Below are 16592 nucleotides of genomic sequence, written 5' to 3'. Positions count from 1 at the left end.
ACAGTTCTTAACCCAATTTTAGTAGTTTCTCCAATCTCCTTAGATGTTTTCTCTGCTTGATGCATGCCAATGATTTGACCCTTCTCAAACAGACTAACATCTTTTCCACAACCACAGGATGTGTCTTTAGACATGGTTGTTTAAGAAATGAGAAGCTACTCATTGCATCAGTTGGGGTTAAATAACTTGTTGCCAGCTGAAAGATAATCACCCATGCAGTAATTATCCAATAGGAGGCTCGTACCTATTTGCTTGGTTAAATCCAGGTGGTGACTTTTTTTTGGCCAAACAGTGTATTTTATTTTTTTAATCTTTCCTTAACTTTGATGTGTTGTGAGATTCTTTTTCACAAATGTGGATAGTTCCTCCAGAATCGTCTTGTCCTGCATAGTCTGGCGCAGCAGAATTGCCATTTGAATTTCATTCAGACGCATGTTTCAACCATAGACTGCATAAAGACGGAGCTTCCCCTGGTGGCTGGCTGCAGTATAGGTCATAAGCTCCACCTCCTCCATCTTAGTGACTGGGGACCAGTGTTGGGCACGTTACTTAGTAAAAAGTAATTAGTTATAGTTACTAGTTACTTCTCCCAAAAAGTAACTGAGTTAGTTGCTCGCAGTTGTCAACCGAATAGTAATTAGCAAAGTGCGCTTTCCTGCCAGTATGGCGGTGTTGTGATTGCTGGTACAGGGTGACGTCAGCTACCAGAGCTCTATCAGTTGCCTCACTTCGCACTTCAAAACGCACCACATTTAATTGTTGGTAACGGCGGTAGCGGGCGGTAACACGTCGGTAACGGCGTTTTAACAATGGAAATAGTAATTAGTTAGATTACCCATTACTGAAAAAAATAATGCTGTTAGTAACGCCGTTATTCCCAACACTGCTGGGGACATACTAAAACACCATAGTATACATCAAATACATTTTTTTTCAAGCATGGAATTTGTCATTTTAGGTAGTTAATACATATAGTTTGCATGTTCTCCCTGTGTCTACGTGGGTTCTCTCCAGGTACTCCAGCTTCCTCCCACTATCCAAAGACATGCTGGTTAGGTTCATTGGTGATTCTAAATTGGCGGTAGGCATGTGAGTGTGAATGGTTGTCTGTCTCTCTGTGTTAGCCCTGCGATGGACTGGAGACCTGTCCAGGGTGTACCCTGCCTCTCACCCGATGACAGCTGGGATAGGCTCCAGCGCCTCCCGCGACCCTTGACAGGACAAGCAGTTACAGAAGATGAATGAATGAATGAATGAATGAATATAATGTGGATGCATGTTCAAGTTTCCATTTTTCTAACAAGTTTCGTTTTGGTAAGTTGTTTGACGCCTTAGAAACAGGATGTGACATCATGATGACTACCAGTGCCAAGCACACGTGAAGCAATTCCATAGGACCGTGAGAGTAGGAAAAAATAAATAAGTATAGTGTATAATCCAACATTTCTTTGTAACTGGTAGAGGTACAACAGAGCGCAATATTAATTAAATGAAAACACAAGTGAGCTGGGCGGAGGTGTGGGCAGAATGTCCATATTCATATACAGTCTATGGTTTCAACTGATACAGAAAAAAAATACCTCTGCACGGATTTGGATAGTCCTCCAACCAGTCAGAGCCATTTTGTTGTAAACAGATTCGACTCCATGGTGCTCAGATGATGGGTATGATTACGTCGCTGTTATTCTTCTGTCTATCATCATCACATAAAGCTCCACCCAAACAATTTGATTGGCACGGCAGATCTTTGCTGGATCAGTTCCCAACGTAGAGACTCCAGACAACTGTACGATAAGGCAGTTAGGAATAAAACATTTTCCTATAAAATATTATAAAACAAAAATCAAAACTTTAGACCACCAAATTGCGATTAACTCACCGTTGTCTTTACTGTTTGAAGGCTATCCAGCTCTTGTCGTTGTCATATCACCAAACAACGGGTGCAGTAGACTTCTTATTCAAAGTAGAAACATAAGAAAATCTGTCTGACATTAAGCTTTTATTTGTGGAGCTTTGTTACAGCAATCTTTGAGACAAGTCAAGTACAGAAATGCTTAAAAAAATAAGCCCAGCATGCACAGAAACATATTTTTATCCTGAAGAGAAACATGTAGAAAGCATTTTGGAGAAAACCTCCTCATACTAATGATTCATGGTCTGGATGGCCGACTGAGGAGAACTAACTCTAGGGAGGTTTCCTAACGGCTGAGAGAGAGTCTCAGAGGATTCATAGCAACATGAATTGATTGACACTCAATGAATTCATTTCAGTTTAAACTGCTGGTGCAGATTTTATTTTCACTCTCAAGCAGTTCACATGAACTTCAAAATCAGAAAGATGTCCTCAGTTTTTCCACCTCTCTTTCTCGCTCTCTTGTGAAACCTTCAGCTCCTCGTTTATAGCAGAGCAGCGAGAGACCTTGTGAGGGCACGTTGTTTCCTGACTTCACTGAATCATTGATGAGTTTTACGGCTGCATTCACAGTGTACACAGCAAGGCAAAGAAAGTTTGGTTGTACCTTTCAGTAATGACGCCGAAATAAGACCTAAAAGACATTTTACATCAAATTAAATAAAGATGCATCCAAAGAGGAAAAGTCAGAACATGGTTTAGAAACACTGAGATGCTTTTTCTTTAACAGGAGGTCCAGGAGTTCATGATCCCTGTGAGAGAGAACCCACGGATGTCCTGACTGAGCTCAGCGCGCAGCAGGCCGATGCCATCACACACAGCGCTCAGGTCAGTCTATTCCCTTTTCGCCAATCCACCAGTGATTACGATATCACAATTTTGCAGAATTTTCCAGAAGCGCATTTGTGAGGTCAGACACTGATGCTGGACAACAAGGCCTGGCTCTCAGTCTCCGCTCTAATTCATCCCAAAGGTGTTCTATCAGGTTGAAGTCAGGACTCTGTGCATGCCAGTTGAGCTCTTCCACACCAAACTCTCTCATCCATGTCTTTATGTACCTTGCTTTGTGAACTGGTGCACAGTCATGTTGGAAAAGGAAGGGGCCATCCCCAAACTGTTCCCGCAAAGTTGGGAGCATGGAATTGTCCAAAATCTCTTGGTATGCTGAAGCATTCAAAGTTCCTTTCACTGGAACTAAGGGGCCAAGCCCAGCTCCTGAAAAACAACCCCACACCATAATACCCCCTCCACCAAATTTTAAACTTGGCACAATGCATTCGACAAGTAACTGCCAAACCCAGATTCGTCCATCAGAATGCCAGGTGGAGAAGTGTCAGTCGTCACTCCAGAGAACGCGTCTCCAAAGCTCTAGAGTCCAGTGGTGGCGTGCTTTACACCACTGCATCTGATGCTTTGCATTGCACTTGGTGATGTATGGCTTGGATGCAGCTGCTTGGCCATGGAAACCCATTCCATAAAGTTTGGAGGTCTCTAGCGACTGACTCTGCAGAAAGTTTGCGACCTCTGCACACTATGCGCCTCAGCATCCATTGACACTACTCTGTCATTTTACTTTGTAGCGAGGAAACTTCACGACTGGACTTGTTGCACAGGTGTCATCCTATCACAGTAGCACGCTGGAATTCACTGAGCTCCTGAGAGCGACCCATTCTTTCACAAATGTTTGTAGAAGCAGTCTGCATGACTTGGTGCTTGATTTTATACACCTGTACCCATGGAAGTGATTGGAACACCTGAATTCAATTACCTGGATGGGTGAGTGAATACTTCTGGCAATACAGTGTATGTTTGGTTTATACTTTTTATTTTATCAGTATTTTTTCTTTTACTTATTTTGTTTTTCACATTACACACAATTCCACACGATTGTGTGCTGACAGGTAATACAACAGTAGGTTTGGTGCTGCACTACATTTTTTCTCACACAGAACTTCTGATCAGGAATTGACAAAGGAATCGATAAAGAATTGGATAGATAAGCAAGAATCAACAGTAGCATTTGATATTGATCAAATCTAACGATTCCCAGCCCCTAATCAATTCCAGCCTTGCTTGACAAAGACACACTCACCATGACAGGAACGACAGGAAAACAGCACAATCCCAAAGATTAACAGGGCCGCAGTGACAGTTGATTGTCAGGTACAAAAAAAAAACATTGCTGCATCAGAAAGACCCAATAGGAGCTCATGTTGAAGCACAGTTGAGCTAAATTATCCTCTTGGTACAACACATGAACAGGTCAACAGTCAACAAGCTTTCTGAAGCAATGGCAGGAAGACAAGGGAAAGAATATTATGTATTTGTTAATGACTGACAGAAATTGTGGTGTGGGGGGAACGTTTATGGCTTCTGAAGGTCTGCATGAAAGAAGAGAAAGTTTGAGAACCACCACTGTGGATAAAACGGCAGTAAAAGGGGTGTACTTTGTTTTTGTTTTATGTCCGAATTGAGAAGACAGAAATGACTAACACCTCAAAGGTGAATTTTGGGACTGAAGCCTTTTTTTTTTCAGAGGAAACCCCTGAAGTTTGAATCCACAAATACAAATATGATGCAGAACCAGCCTTTATAAACCAAATTACATTCCAAAATGAGAACACCTGAAAAAACAAAAATGTGTTTGATGTGCAGATAATTCAGTACTAAACTGCTCCTTCTTAAAGGCTTCTTTTACATTTACTTCTTTGTCTTGCTCAAAGGCAATTAGCTGGCTGTTAGGGAATACAGGAGCATTTTATCCACATTATCCTCTTTTCTCCAAACTCATAAAAGCTCCTATTAACAGGGCCCAGCTGCTCAGGTTTTCACTGTTCCCCAAAGGTCTTTGAAGCCGGTCAGCGCTAAAATTAAGTTGAGCTGCTGTAGTATTTTCAGAGATCGTCCTTAGTGTTGTTAAGAAACACAGATGATTTCACTTTAAACATCTAAAGTCTTCTTTACAGGCCATGTCTTCATAAGTCTTCCTGTTTTCCTGCCATAAAAGCAAGCGTGATCATTAGCGATGCAGAGAGAGGGAGAACTTGCGAGACCTTGAAGCTTCACAGTGGGGGTTGTTTCTCCACACGTTTCCTCCAGGGAACAGGACAAGCAGCATTTCCTCCTGAGTCCTCCGTCGGCCTGGTGAAATCCAGAGCTCACGTCAGCACTAAAAATAGCTGAGTGTCCGTCTTAGAAGCCCGGATTCTGACCTCGGATATGCAACCCCTTGGTGCTGCAGAGGCTTGACAAGCTGGCAGCCTAATTAGCTGCCTAATGAGCGTGGGAACACTACTACTGCTGCTAGTGCTGCCACATGAAACAACAAAGCCCCGGAGCCGAGAAAGACAAAGTCTTTGTTTTGCTCTGAAGTCTGGGAATGTTTTTTCTCTTTTCCGTATGATTTGATTGGCCTGGCAGATCTTTGCTAGGGCATAATCAGTTCATTGCCTTTACCATTGCCGCTACCGTTGTCATTAGTATTACCATTGGTCACTGTTGTATCTTATGCTTAGAAAAACTGAAAAGTGCATAATATTTTAAAAAAGAAATCAGACATTGAGAACAAGCTAAAGCAAAACAAACTCAGCATGCATAGAAACATATTTTAATTCTCAAGAGAAACATTTAGAAAGTCAGAGTATTTTTTTCTTCTCTTCTGTTTCCTCCCTTTATTGGTGTTTATTAGCACGTGACGCTTATCCCAGTAGAATTTGCCAGTTTACCCAGACTTAAACGGTAAGTCTGGGTAACTGAATAAACGGTATTGTTGAAGGATGGGCTCATATCCTGTTGTTTTGGTGTGTTTCAGCACGCGTTACGCCTCCTTGCCTTTGGACAGCTTTACAAGGTCTTGAATATGGATCCTCTTCCCGCCAGCAAGCCCTCACCAAGACTGTTAGAAGGTGCAGATATGGTGTTTATTTTTTTCTATCTTCATATTCTGTCATATGAATCTTCATATCTGTTCATATGCAGGAAAAGATACATTTTAATAATAGGAACAAATTGACCTGTGTGGGTTTGTTTCGCCCTGCAGGCAGCTGTCAGAAGAGGCTTCGGGAGGACATTGGGTCAGAAGACAAAGACATCATCAAAAGGATGAAAGGTGATTTTGAGCATCGACTCAAACAATGCCTTCAAACAGAAAGTCATGACCTTGTGGTTATGAACACAAAACACAAAATCTTTGGCATCCCTGTGAAGTCTGACATATGAAATAATAACAGTCAGAAAAATCTATCGTTTTGACTGACGTTTAAAAAGAAAGCCAAAATTTCCACGTATGACTTTTGTTTTGTATCATGTTTGATACATTGGACATTTAGGGCAGTTTACTGACCACCATTTTGTTTTAATATTAAAACAACACATATAGTTGGTTGTATGTATTTCCAAATATTTCCTTTTTATGACCTCTTTATTTAGTGTTTTGGTAGAAAAACTCTCTGTCCTTGTTTAAGCAAAGACTGACTAAAAAACAGTTTGTGTCTCTGAATTCCTTTAGAGTCAATATACTGCATATTGTTATGTTATGAAAGTGAATTAATTGGGTTGTGAAAATTAAGACCGAAAAGAGACAAAGTTAGGAAGAGCTTCTGTTAGCTGGGAGGCCATTGATATAATTTTGATACATTTTATGATGATAAAATAAAAATTTGATTGTGAAGACAGCTCTTCAACAGCAGATAAATGGATATTAATGAGAACTTGTATCAAATGGGAAAGATAAAAAAGAGAGTTTGTGTGGGTGTGTGTGTGTGCGTGTGTGTGTGGGTGTGTGTGGGTGTTGGCTGTAAAGAAACTGCTTTCTGACAGTGTAAAAACTGGAAAAGTGAGTCAGTGGAGCTGAAAAAAGTGAGCAGTGAGCCTGATCTTTTCTAAGAAACCAGGGCCATCAAAACGGCCTGTCAGGTTAAAAGGCAGGAGATAACACTCACTTGAATCTCTGAATCAAAGCAGAGAAAATAACCTCTGTCGACCAGTATTGTGCCCGATATCTTCACCGTATCATATTAGGTAGGTTTACTGAATTGAATCACTGAATTGTGTCATCCTGTCAAAGTGGTCAGTCACACATCAAAACTCATCAAACTGGAGCACAACAAAGAGTTCAAGGCGTTTAATTAGCCTCCAAATTCCACAGATCTCAATCCAGTCCAGCATCTGTTGGATGTTTTGTACAAAAACAAGTATGATCCATAGAGGCCTCCTCCTCTCCACTTAAAGCAGGACTTAAAGGATCTGCTGTCAACGTCCTGGTGCCAGATACCCCAGCACACCTTCAGAGGTCTAGAGGAGTCCATGCCTCAGGGTTACTTTGGTGGCAAAAGATGGACCTGTGGAATACTGGGTATGCGGTTATAATGTATAATAATAATGTACCTCTGTATGCTGCTGTCAATCTTAGTGATCACTAAATTTGTGTTCAAAGCAAGACAGCTATCTTTAAAAACTTTTGGTGCAGAGTCCAATTATTTAACTGGACTAAACAACACGGGTAACTAAACTAGAGCTGCAGCAAAGAAACTTAATTTGCAACTATTTGACAACCAAATAATCATCTTTTTGTTGTTTAAAATATATTAAATTCAAAGATTATTTTCTCTTTAATTGCTAAAAACTTTTGATTTTGATTAAATCATCCCTGACAGCTTGGATAGGCTCCAGGAGACCCCGCGACCCTTAACAGGAATAAGCGGGTACAGAAGATGAATGAATGAATGAATGAATAAATCATCCCTCACTGGGTTGGTCTTCCCCGGCAACTGTCATCTGCTCCCAGTTCAGAGGAGTTGACGGGAGGCAGCGATAGAGGCTTAATACTTCAGGCTGCTGCCACGCAGTTATCTCACCGCCTGCCACCACATACAATTCATCAACACCTCCCCCTCCCACCTGTCCATCAACACCTTCACATTCATCTTCTTACACAGCACATCCATATTCATAGTCATAGAGAAGCACAGTTTGAAGTCTGAAGATAATCAGCTCAGCATCATTACTATTTCATCAATTGTTCTTGGGCTTTTAGGATTATGGTCCTGTTCAGACTTGGTTATTTGAGTGGTCCGTTCACAAGTGGCCAGCTTTACTTACACGTGTAAACACACCCAGGACGCATTCCAATTCCAATCTCATACCACATTTGGAGGTGGTCTGGGTCTCACTTAAACTCATTCCTGGGTCACATTAAAGACCACCTGCTCAACAACAGAGGAGTTCTACAAAAAATAAATCCCCATACAGTTTTAAATGGAGAATTAAGCTAAGGAGACCAAAACAGTTTTTGTACCAGGCTGTAAACATGTTTATTTCTGCTGTAATGTTGGACACATTAATATGGACATCTATGGGGACTGACTCACTTCTGGAGCCAGTCTCCAGTGGAGGTTAGAGGAAATGCAGTTTATGTAGTTAAAATAAAGACGTAGGAACAACTCCTCTGCCTCAAAAGAGGTTCCTCAGAAAATGCATCTCTGTGTTTTTTCTACATTCTGTATGGTAATATTAAATCTTAAACTGCTGACTGTCAGATCTCATTTTGATTCAGTTCTCCTGTGCTTTATTTTATTGATAGACTGAAAAGTGCAAATCCATTTTTTATGGCTTCAAAGGACAGGACAAAAAAAAAGTATGTCAGTAGATGTCAGCAGGAGTCAGCTTTCATTTCTCATTCATCTAGAATATATTAGTCATCAGGAGTCCTCGTGTGAACAGGCAGGGATCATGGCAAATCAAACGACTTCTGACACAGATTCTGGCGTCAAACAGCTCATATAAAAAACATTTCTTAATAGTTTACAATCGGTTCTATCGAGCTAACACATTCAACTGCCCTCCTTTACCATTCTCTATTAAAACAGCTCCAAATTTAGAACATTTTAAATCTCTACTAAAAACCCACCTCTTCTCCCTGGCTTTTAACCCATGACTGAAAGTTTTATCATCATAGTTTTTATTGTGTTTTTATTGGTTTTAGTGTTTCTTATTGTTTCCCACATTTTATGCTTGTATGTTTATTTTGCTTTGTTGTGTTTTTTAATCTGATGTTCTAATTGTGATTGTTTTAATTGTAAAGCACTTTGGTTTAAGGTGCTATATAAATAAACCTGACCTTGACCTTGACCTTGACCTTTAGTCCTGGACTGGAGGATGACGGATCCAAACCACCCCATGAACGCTCTGATGCGCCTGAACCAGATCCACCCGGGCCTTCAGTACCGCCTCCAGTCACAGTCCGGCCCAGTCCATGCTCCGGTCTTTACCATGTCCGTGGAGATCCAGGGAACCACCTACCAGGCCACCGGGAACTCCAAGAGGACCGCCAAGCTCCAAGTTGCCCTCAAGGTAGAGTTTAAAATGTTACACAAAGTCACAAAAATTTCTATCAGTGCCACAATTTTATTGAGAGGTTACTCTACTGTCTACTGAAAACAAATAGAACAAACAGCTAAAAGAACCACAGCACAAAAAGAGAACTGGGAGTAACTAAACAAAACAAGGCAGTTCAAATGACACACAGAATACTCCTCTTGTTTCGCATGTCATCTGAACATTCAAATTCACAAATGGTTCTACAACAACATGATGATCTAGAATGAATAAACTGTAGAACAACTGATGAGTATGATTCAGGAGAGACCAGCTCTGTAAAACGGGATGTAGCTCTTCCTAGCTTCCTAGCCGCCCAGCTAAGAATAGCTCTTCCTAGCTTCCTAGCCTCTTAGCCTTTCAGTTAATAGTAGCTCTTCCTAGTCTTTTACCCTCCCAGCTAATAGTAGCTCCTCCTAGCTTCCTAGCCTCTCACACTGGCCAATGTTGTGTGGCACTGTGACACAGCAATTCACATCCAAAGCATTGCAGTGCCAGAGCATGGAACACATTAACAAGTCCAATGAAAACTCCAAGGGAGTTAGTTGATTTGTGTTTTTCAGTGACATAATACAAAAACTTTTTCGAAGGATGTTCTTTTCGTGACAAAGCTCTGAGTGAACTTGTTAAGTTTGACTGCTCACACTCTGTCTTTTTACACACATATAATTCATTCATTCATTTACACGTTCACACTTCCAGCACAGCCAGTCTTTGTGTTGTTGTTGTTGTTGTTCACTTTGCAGCCGAGGTCCCTGATCAAAGACGGCTCAGTCGCAGATGACAGAGGTGAAAGTGTGACTCATTTCCTGTCCTCTGTGCGTCAGAGAAAGTTAGTTTTATAATAAGATGCGTGTCAGGCTGATGTTTGCGTTGTCGTCCTCAGGCACTGCAGGCTCTTGGCTACGTGCTCGGCAGCGACGGGGACGTGGACTCACTGAGCGCCGATGAGAAGTCAGATGGCGAGGGCAAGAACGACAGGATGTCCTCCAGCTCCAGCTCCACCTCCATCACCTCCTCCGCAGACGCACAGGAGGTGGGGAACAGACACAAACACACAAAAACTGATGAACAGACGGACAGTGGCCTTTTGTGAAAATATAAACGTCACCATCATGTGCTGTGGAGATTCAGCTAATCCCAGCGGCGCCTCGGTTCATTAAAAACTCAGAGGCCTTTAACTGAAGTGTCATCCTTTTCCATTTTATTCCAGTTAATTAGGGACATTAGTTACGATGGTTATTTTAATTAACAATAATAATGAGCTGGGACAGCATTAATCAAGAGGTAGCCTAATCTGATCAGTGGCTGTGATCAGAGATTAACTGTTTCCATGGAGACTAAATAAAATTATCTGATTAGATGTATGTGTTTACATAAAAACATCACTGACAACATTAACTTTATCAACTAAATGTTTCTGCTGCTGTGGAGCATCAAATCTGCTGGCAATAGAACAGAAGAAGAAGGATAAGAAAGAGGAAGAGAAAGAGAAAAGGAGGAGAAGAAAGAAGAGCGGAAGGAAAGGGGAAGAGGAGGAGAAGGAAAGAGCAGTAAAAAGGCAAATGAGAAAGGGGAGGAATAGGGGAAGAAGAAAGGAAAAAAGAAAGAGATGGAAAAGGAAGGATAGAATGAGAAGAAGAAGATAAAAGGAGACGAAAGAGATAAAAGAGAATGAGGAGAAGAAGAAAAAGAAGGATAAAGAAAGGAGGAGGTGGAGGTAGCGGACCTGAGAAAGAAAAGGAGGAAGAAGAGGAGAAGAAGGAGAAGGATGAGAAGGAAATGGGAGAACGAGAAGAGCAAGAGGAGAAGAAAAAGGAAGAGGAGAAAAGGGGAGAGAGGACAGGAAGAAAGCAGGAAACGGAATGAGAGGAGGGGTAAAATGGTGGCGAAGAAGGGAAACAGAAAAAGGAGAAGAAAGTGTAGGGGGGACAATGAGGAGGAAAGGAAAAAGAAGGACAGAAAGGGAAGAGGAAAAGAAAAGGGACATGAAAATGAAGAAGGAAGTGGTAAAAAGGAAGATAGAGGGATGAGATGAAGGAAGAAGAAGAAATGAAAAGAGAAGAAGAAGGAAGAGGGAACAGAACAAGAAGAAGGTTGGGAAGGAGGAGGAAGAAATGAGGAGGGAGAAAAAGAATGAGGAGAGTGTCTGAAATCCAGGCACTAAACGTTGCAACGCTACAATATAGACAGACAGATGAGAGAGTTAGGGTGTTCAGAACTTGCATTAAGATCCAACACCCCTGGGACACATTGAGAAATCCAGTCACCACATATGGAGGTGGTCTGGCTCGCACGTGTCCACATTCCTCTGGTAGTGTGAACACACTGTGTCCTGAGTCACATTAAAGATAGCCTATACTCTCCAGGGGTGCTTTTGCATCAGCAGATTTTTGCCTCATTCATTCAGAAAAAAACACACCGCTATTATAAATGATCACCTGAAAAGCTCCGTGGGTGATGTCTGTTCATTACTAATGAGAGCCTTTTAAAATATTCTGTCCTTGTAGCTGTTAACAAACAAAAATAAATCTATGTAAGAATTTACAAATTAAAATATTTAATTAGTACACGAGTGTGATTCTGTGTTAATTATTGATGTGGCCTTGTTGATGCATGAGGACTATTTTTTGTAGTGGAATGAACCAGTTCTTTCCCTCTCTTCTCTTGTTTTCAGTCCAGAGCTCCAGGTCCAATCCTGACAGTGGGAGGTAAAAACCCTGTGATGGAGCTGAACGAGAAACGGCGTGGCCTCAAATACGAGCTGATATCAGAGAGCGGCAGTAGCTATGACAAACGCTTCATCATAGAGGTACAAACACTCTCTACTCTGTTTCATCTGTGTAAAAGCCACAGATGTAGCTATTAAGACCTCCCCACCAGTCTTTTAGAGCTGAAAACTTGGATGAAACGTCTTCAAGAAACCTGACAGTTGTCCTTGTATCAGCTTTATTTATTAGATATACCATGACCTGGATGACTGAAAACATTGAGACGTGTTGTTTAAATGAACACCATTTAATGTCCTAAACAATAAAAAATACTCCCATATGACATTAATGTGGACACATCAGCAACAACAAATCATCATTACAAGTGGGAAACAATTTCAACAAAGCTCCAACATAGCAGCCATAGAAACTACTTTGTCGGCTAGCAGCCTCCAAGTTTTCATTCATATAATACATGCTACATGCTACATGCTACAAGCTACAATTTGCATGGGTATATGGCAGTTTACATTCAATAAATTATCATAGCTGTTAGCAGACATCCAATAACTTTCCACAACAAACTATGTTCATGACAAATTCCAGTTTCCTCATAGTTGAGCAGTTTGAATGAAAACTTCATACTGCAACTCATTAGTCAATAGTTTTATCCAATAACAATAATTCAGACATCAGCTTTGGCACAGTGCTCTAATCTGATTGGCTGTTCTGAAACATAAGAAGCTACCAGATGTGCCCACTCTTTCGTGTGCTGTTTACCAGACTGGTTTACCATCCACACTGGTGGAGTAGCTCGAAAATTAGTTTTTAAATGCGAAAAAAAAATCCAAATTTGCAAATAGTCAAAAAACTGTCACAAAATGTGAGTATTTGGTCGCACTGTGGAGCTCTGAATCTAATTGTGACCATCTGGAATGTCAAAAATGGTCTGATCCTTGAATTGTTCTACCTACTATTTAGCTCTTCTGTGTTTAATAAGAGGACATCCTGCCTTGTCTTTGTGTGCTGTGACAGGTGGAGGTGGACAAGCAGGTTTTTCGGGGGACAGGTCCCAATAAGAAAGTAGCCAAGGCCAGCGCTGCGCTAGCTGCCCTAAACAGCCTCTTCTCTGGCTCCAAATCTTTGACCAACAAGAAGAAACGGCCAAACCCTCAAGTGAGTAAACGTCTGACTGACTGGGAAAATGATCATGATGTATTTTTAACCAAGCTTTCATTAGTAGTTTATAAACATGGGTCAAACTGGTCTGACCCTGTAATGTTTTTTGTATAGCCAAAGCGAGCCGTGGCCTCGGTGATGACACTCCCAGCACTCGCCGCCAGACCTCCACGGGTCCCCATAATCCCCAGAGCTCCCTACATCAGCACCCCACCCACACATGGATACATCCCCCCAGGTGAGTCACATGACTAGTTACGAAGCAACAACTGTCCCACAACTAAAACTTCCTGCTCTTGTTTTTCTTCCTGCTTTTCTTCCTCTTATCCGTCTTCTTCCTGCTCTTCCTAATGTTCTCCCTGCTCTTTCAACTCTCTGCCCTCTCATTCTTACTCTTATACATCTTCTTGTTCACGTTCTTCTTCTTGATCACATTCTTCCTCCTGTTCTTTTTCCTGCTCCTTTTGCTCTCTTTTCTCGCTCTTCTTCTTTCTGCTTTGCCACCTGCTCTTCTTCTAATTTCTCCATCTCCTTCTTTCAGGTCATCATCTTCTTCCTATTCCTGCTCTTCTTCATCTTCACCTGTTTTTCTTCTTCTTCCTGATCTTCATCTCCCTATTCTCTCTTTTTCTGCTCTTCTATTTCTTCCCCATCTCTTTGTTCTTCTTCTGTCTTATTGTTCATCTTCTTCCTCCACCCCCTTCCTTTCTTGCTCTTCCTCCTCCTCCTGTTTCTCTTTTTTATGTTCTTCCTCTGCTGTCTTTTGCACTTCTTCTAACTCTTCCCCATTTTCCTCTTCCTGCTCTTCTTCCTGTTTTTGCTCTTCTTCTTCCACTTCTCCCACTTTCTTTGGTTGTTCCTCTTTTTTTCTGTGCTTACCATTTGTCTTTTTAAATTCCTCTTAGGTTTTGGTGCTCCTTATGGCTACAGTCCAGCAGGCACCCTTCCTGCTTACGGTAAGTGTATCTGCTTAATAACCAGTCCATCCATTAAATCTGTCCATCACCACATCCCAACATTTGAGTTTTTTTCTCTTCACTCTTCCTCAGGTTTCCCTTCCAGAATGCCCTCAGTAGTTGTCCCAATCATCAGAGTCCCCACAACTTACCCCATCTCCCACCTCTTCCCCTATTAGGACTCTTCCCTCACCAACCTCACAGGAAATCATTTTGTTAAAGGAATATCCTCACCTTGGCTGTGTATTCACAACACTGCATTCCACAACCTTTCAAGTCGGCAGTACTGTTGGAACAGCTTGTTCCCTCTGGGCTGCAGCAAAACAACAGCTACATTTATTTGGCTGTTTGAGAGTTTTGTGGCCGTGTTGTTATAGTGTGAACACAGAGGTTGACAAACAAGCTCTTTGATCATCAACTCAGCTGTGCAATGCTGCTGTGTGTGTAAACTGGACAGGTAAATATTACAAAGTACAGAGCTAAAAGTCTACTGTTAGATTAGCTTTCACCATAGGGAACTAATTAACCACCCACCACAGGAAACAACAAGCAGACCCTGAAGTAACTAAACTACATTAATGATGCTTCCTCTTTACATTTGGCTCTTTAAGAGCCAAACATCCTCTGATAGATTAGCTGTCAGTTTTGGTTCCCAAAAGCCATTAATTAAATATTCACAATAGAAAGCAATACTAATGGGAAGATGGAAACCAATAAACTAAATGAACATCAACTGGAGAGAACTAAAGAACTTATCATGAACAACTAATACCTACAGTAGATTATAGAATTAAAAACAAAACAACTCTAAAGACCACTGTAAAATCAACCATTGTTGGAAATAGGAAAAAGACTTTGACTGTGAAGTTCGTTAAACTAAATATCCACTATTATCTATACTATACACTATCTATGGATTTTTAGCAAGATTATATAGCATAAAAAAAAAACATAATAGATTCATTTTTACAGTCAAGAACCCAACCATCCTCCTCTGGAATCCACTCTTTGGAAACACGTTAAGGAAACTATAGAACTAAATAAACAAAATATATAATCCTCCATTGGGAACTAAATGAATAACCCTTGCTAGGAAGTAAAGTATGTCTGTTGTAAAGTTCCCTAAACTAAATATTTCCCATGACTAACTATTGTAGCGAAACAAACTTACTATTCATTTGGAGTCTGGATTATTATTCACTATAAAGACTCAAATCATCCTCTGGTGGATTACTTAGCAGTTAGTATTTTTTGTTCCCCACAGTCATCAACTAATTATTCACTTTAGTGTAGCTGTAGAACTAAAGAAAACACTTTTAGAAATGCTTTGGGAGAAAACAGACAAATAAATACCTACACTTAGGAACTAAATAAGTAAACATCTTCTATAGGGAACTTGTAAACTTACTAACAACTACTAAATACACAATGTACCTACTAAAGAACGTATACACTGCTACTAAACAGTGACTGTAGGAAACACAGACAATTAAATATAAAATGTAGGGAACGAAAGAACTTACAAATCCTACTCTAACTGCTGAATATTGACTGTAGAGAACTAAACAGTGACTGTAGGGAACACAGACAACTAAATATAAAATGTAGATATGTCACATATCTGTGGATATGTGCCATATCCTCTGTATGGGAACTAACCCAATATCTGTAACAGTTTGCAAACTGTCTATTTATAAACACATTTCCAGCACAAATATAAGGAACTAAAGAAAACTTTGCGGAAAGGAATTAATTGACATAAATGTAGCTGATCGGAGCTTATTTGTCAAAAGGTTTATTATTTCTTTAACAATTACTCCTGGCTAGGGCTGAACCTGGTTTTGTATTTTTGTTCCTCTCTGTCTGTGCAGACAGAAGAAAAAAGGTTTACAATAATCAGTTACACTGAGAAACTTTTTCCTTTCGTCTGGATCTCAGATGTTTACAGTTACTGAGTATGAGCCATTTTATGTTGACTTTAAATACATTCTTCTCCAAGACATCTTATTTTGACCTATTTGTAGGCAATATTCTTTTTAAATAAATGGTTATTTTTGTCAAGTAAGTTGTGGTTCATGATATTTTCGGAGCAAGAGTTGTCCTGATTCATTTGTTGCGTGTGCATTTCTGTTGAAAATTTTGTATTATTAAGTTGGTTTACCATGTTCAATCATGTACAGTTTTTCTTACCCACATTCACTTATTTAATTTTAAAGTAAATTAGTCTCTTTAATGATTTAAAACAGTATCAGAGATGCACAAAAATACTCAATTATTCCACCTCATGTGTTGACTGAGAGTTCTCAAATCTCTGTGGTATTTTAAATTGTCTCTAAATTTCAACACTCAGGGCATTTTTTCTCTCAATTGTAACGTTAAGATGTACTCACCAAGTTAATCGCAGAGCAGTCAGACATTCAGACGACATCTCTGTCACACTGCTGCAGTCCCTGCTGTCTT

At 40.5% G+C, this 16592-nt stretch overlaps 1 protein-coding gene across 1 annotated transcript in view; it reads left to right on the top strand.

The window, feature by feature from the left end:
- The window catches only part of LOC311493159 (spermatid perinuclear RNA-binding protein-like), a gene marked incomplete at its 5' end in the record, with an annotated part of 31609 nt that overhangs the window by 13260 nt on the left and 1757 nt on the right, over positions 1-16592 (top strand). Inside the window, 9 exons of the mRNA XM_084551721.1 lie at positions 2643-2740; positions 5724-5817; positions 5952-6020; positions 9054-9262; positions 10173-10322; positions 11964-12098; positions 13033-13173; positions 13291-13414; positions 14082-14132. Of these exons, the coding sequence (XP_084407847.1) occupies positions 2643-2740; positions 5724-5817; positions 5952-6020; positions 9054-9262; positions 10173-10322; positions 11964-12098; positions 13033-13173; positions 13291-13414; positions 14082-14132 (1071 nt within the window). The remainder of the gene's footprint in view (positions 1-2642; positions 2741-5723; positions 5818-5951; positions 6021-9053; positions 9263-10172; positions 10323-11963; positions 12099-13032; positions 13174-13290; positions 13415-14081; positions 14133-16592) is intronic.

The sequence above is a fragment of the Chelon labrosus genome (assembly GCF_963514085.1).
Source record: "Chelon labrosus genome assembly, chromosome: 9".
Taxonomy (NCBI): domain Eukaryota; kingdom Metazoa; phylum Chordata; class Actinopteri; order Mugiliformes; family Mugilidae; genus Chelon; species Chelon labrosus.
This window is presented reverse-complemented; position numbering and strand designations above follow the sequence as displayed.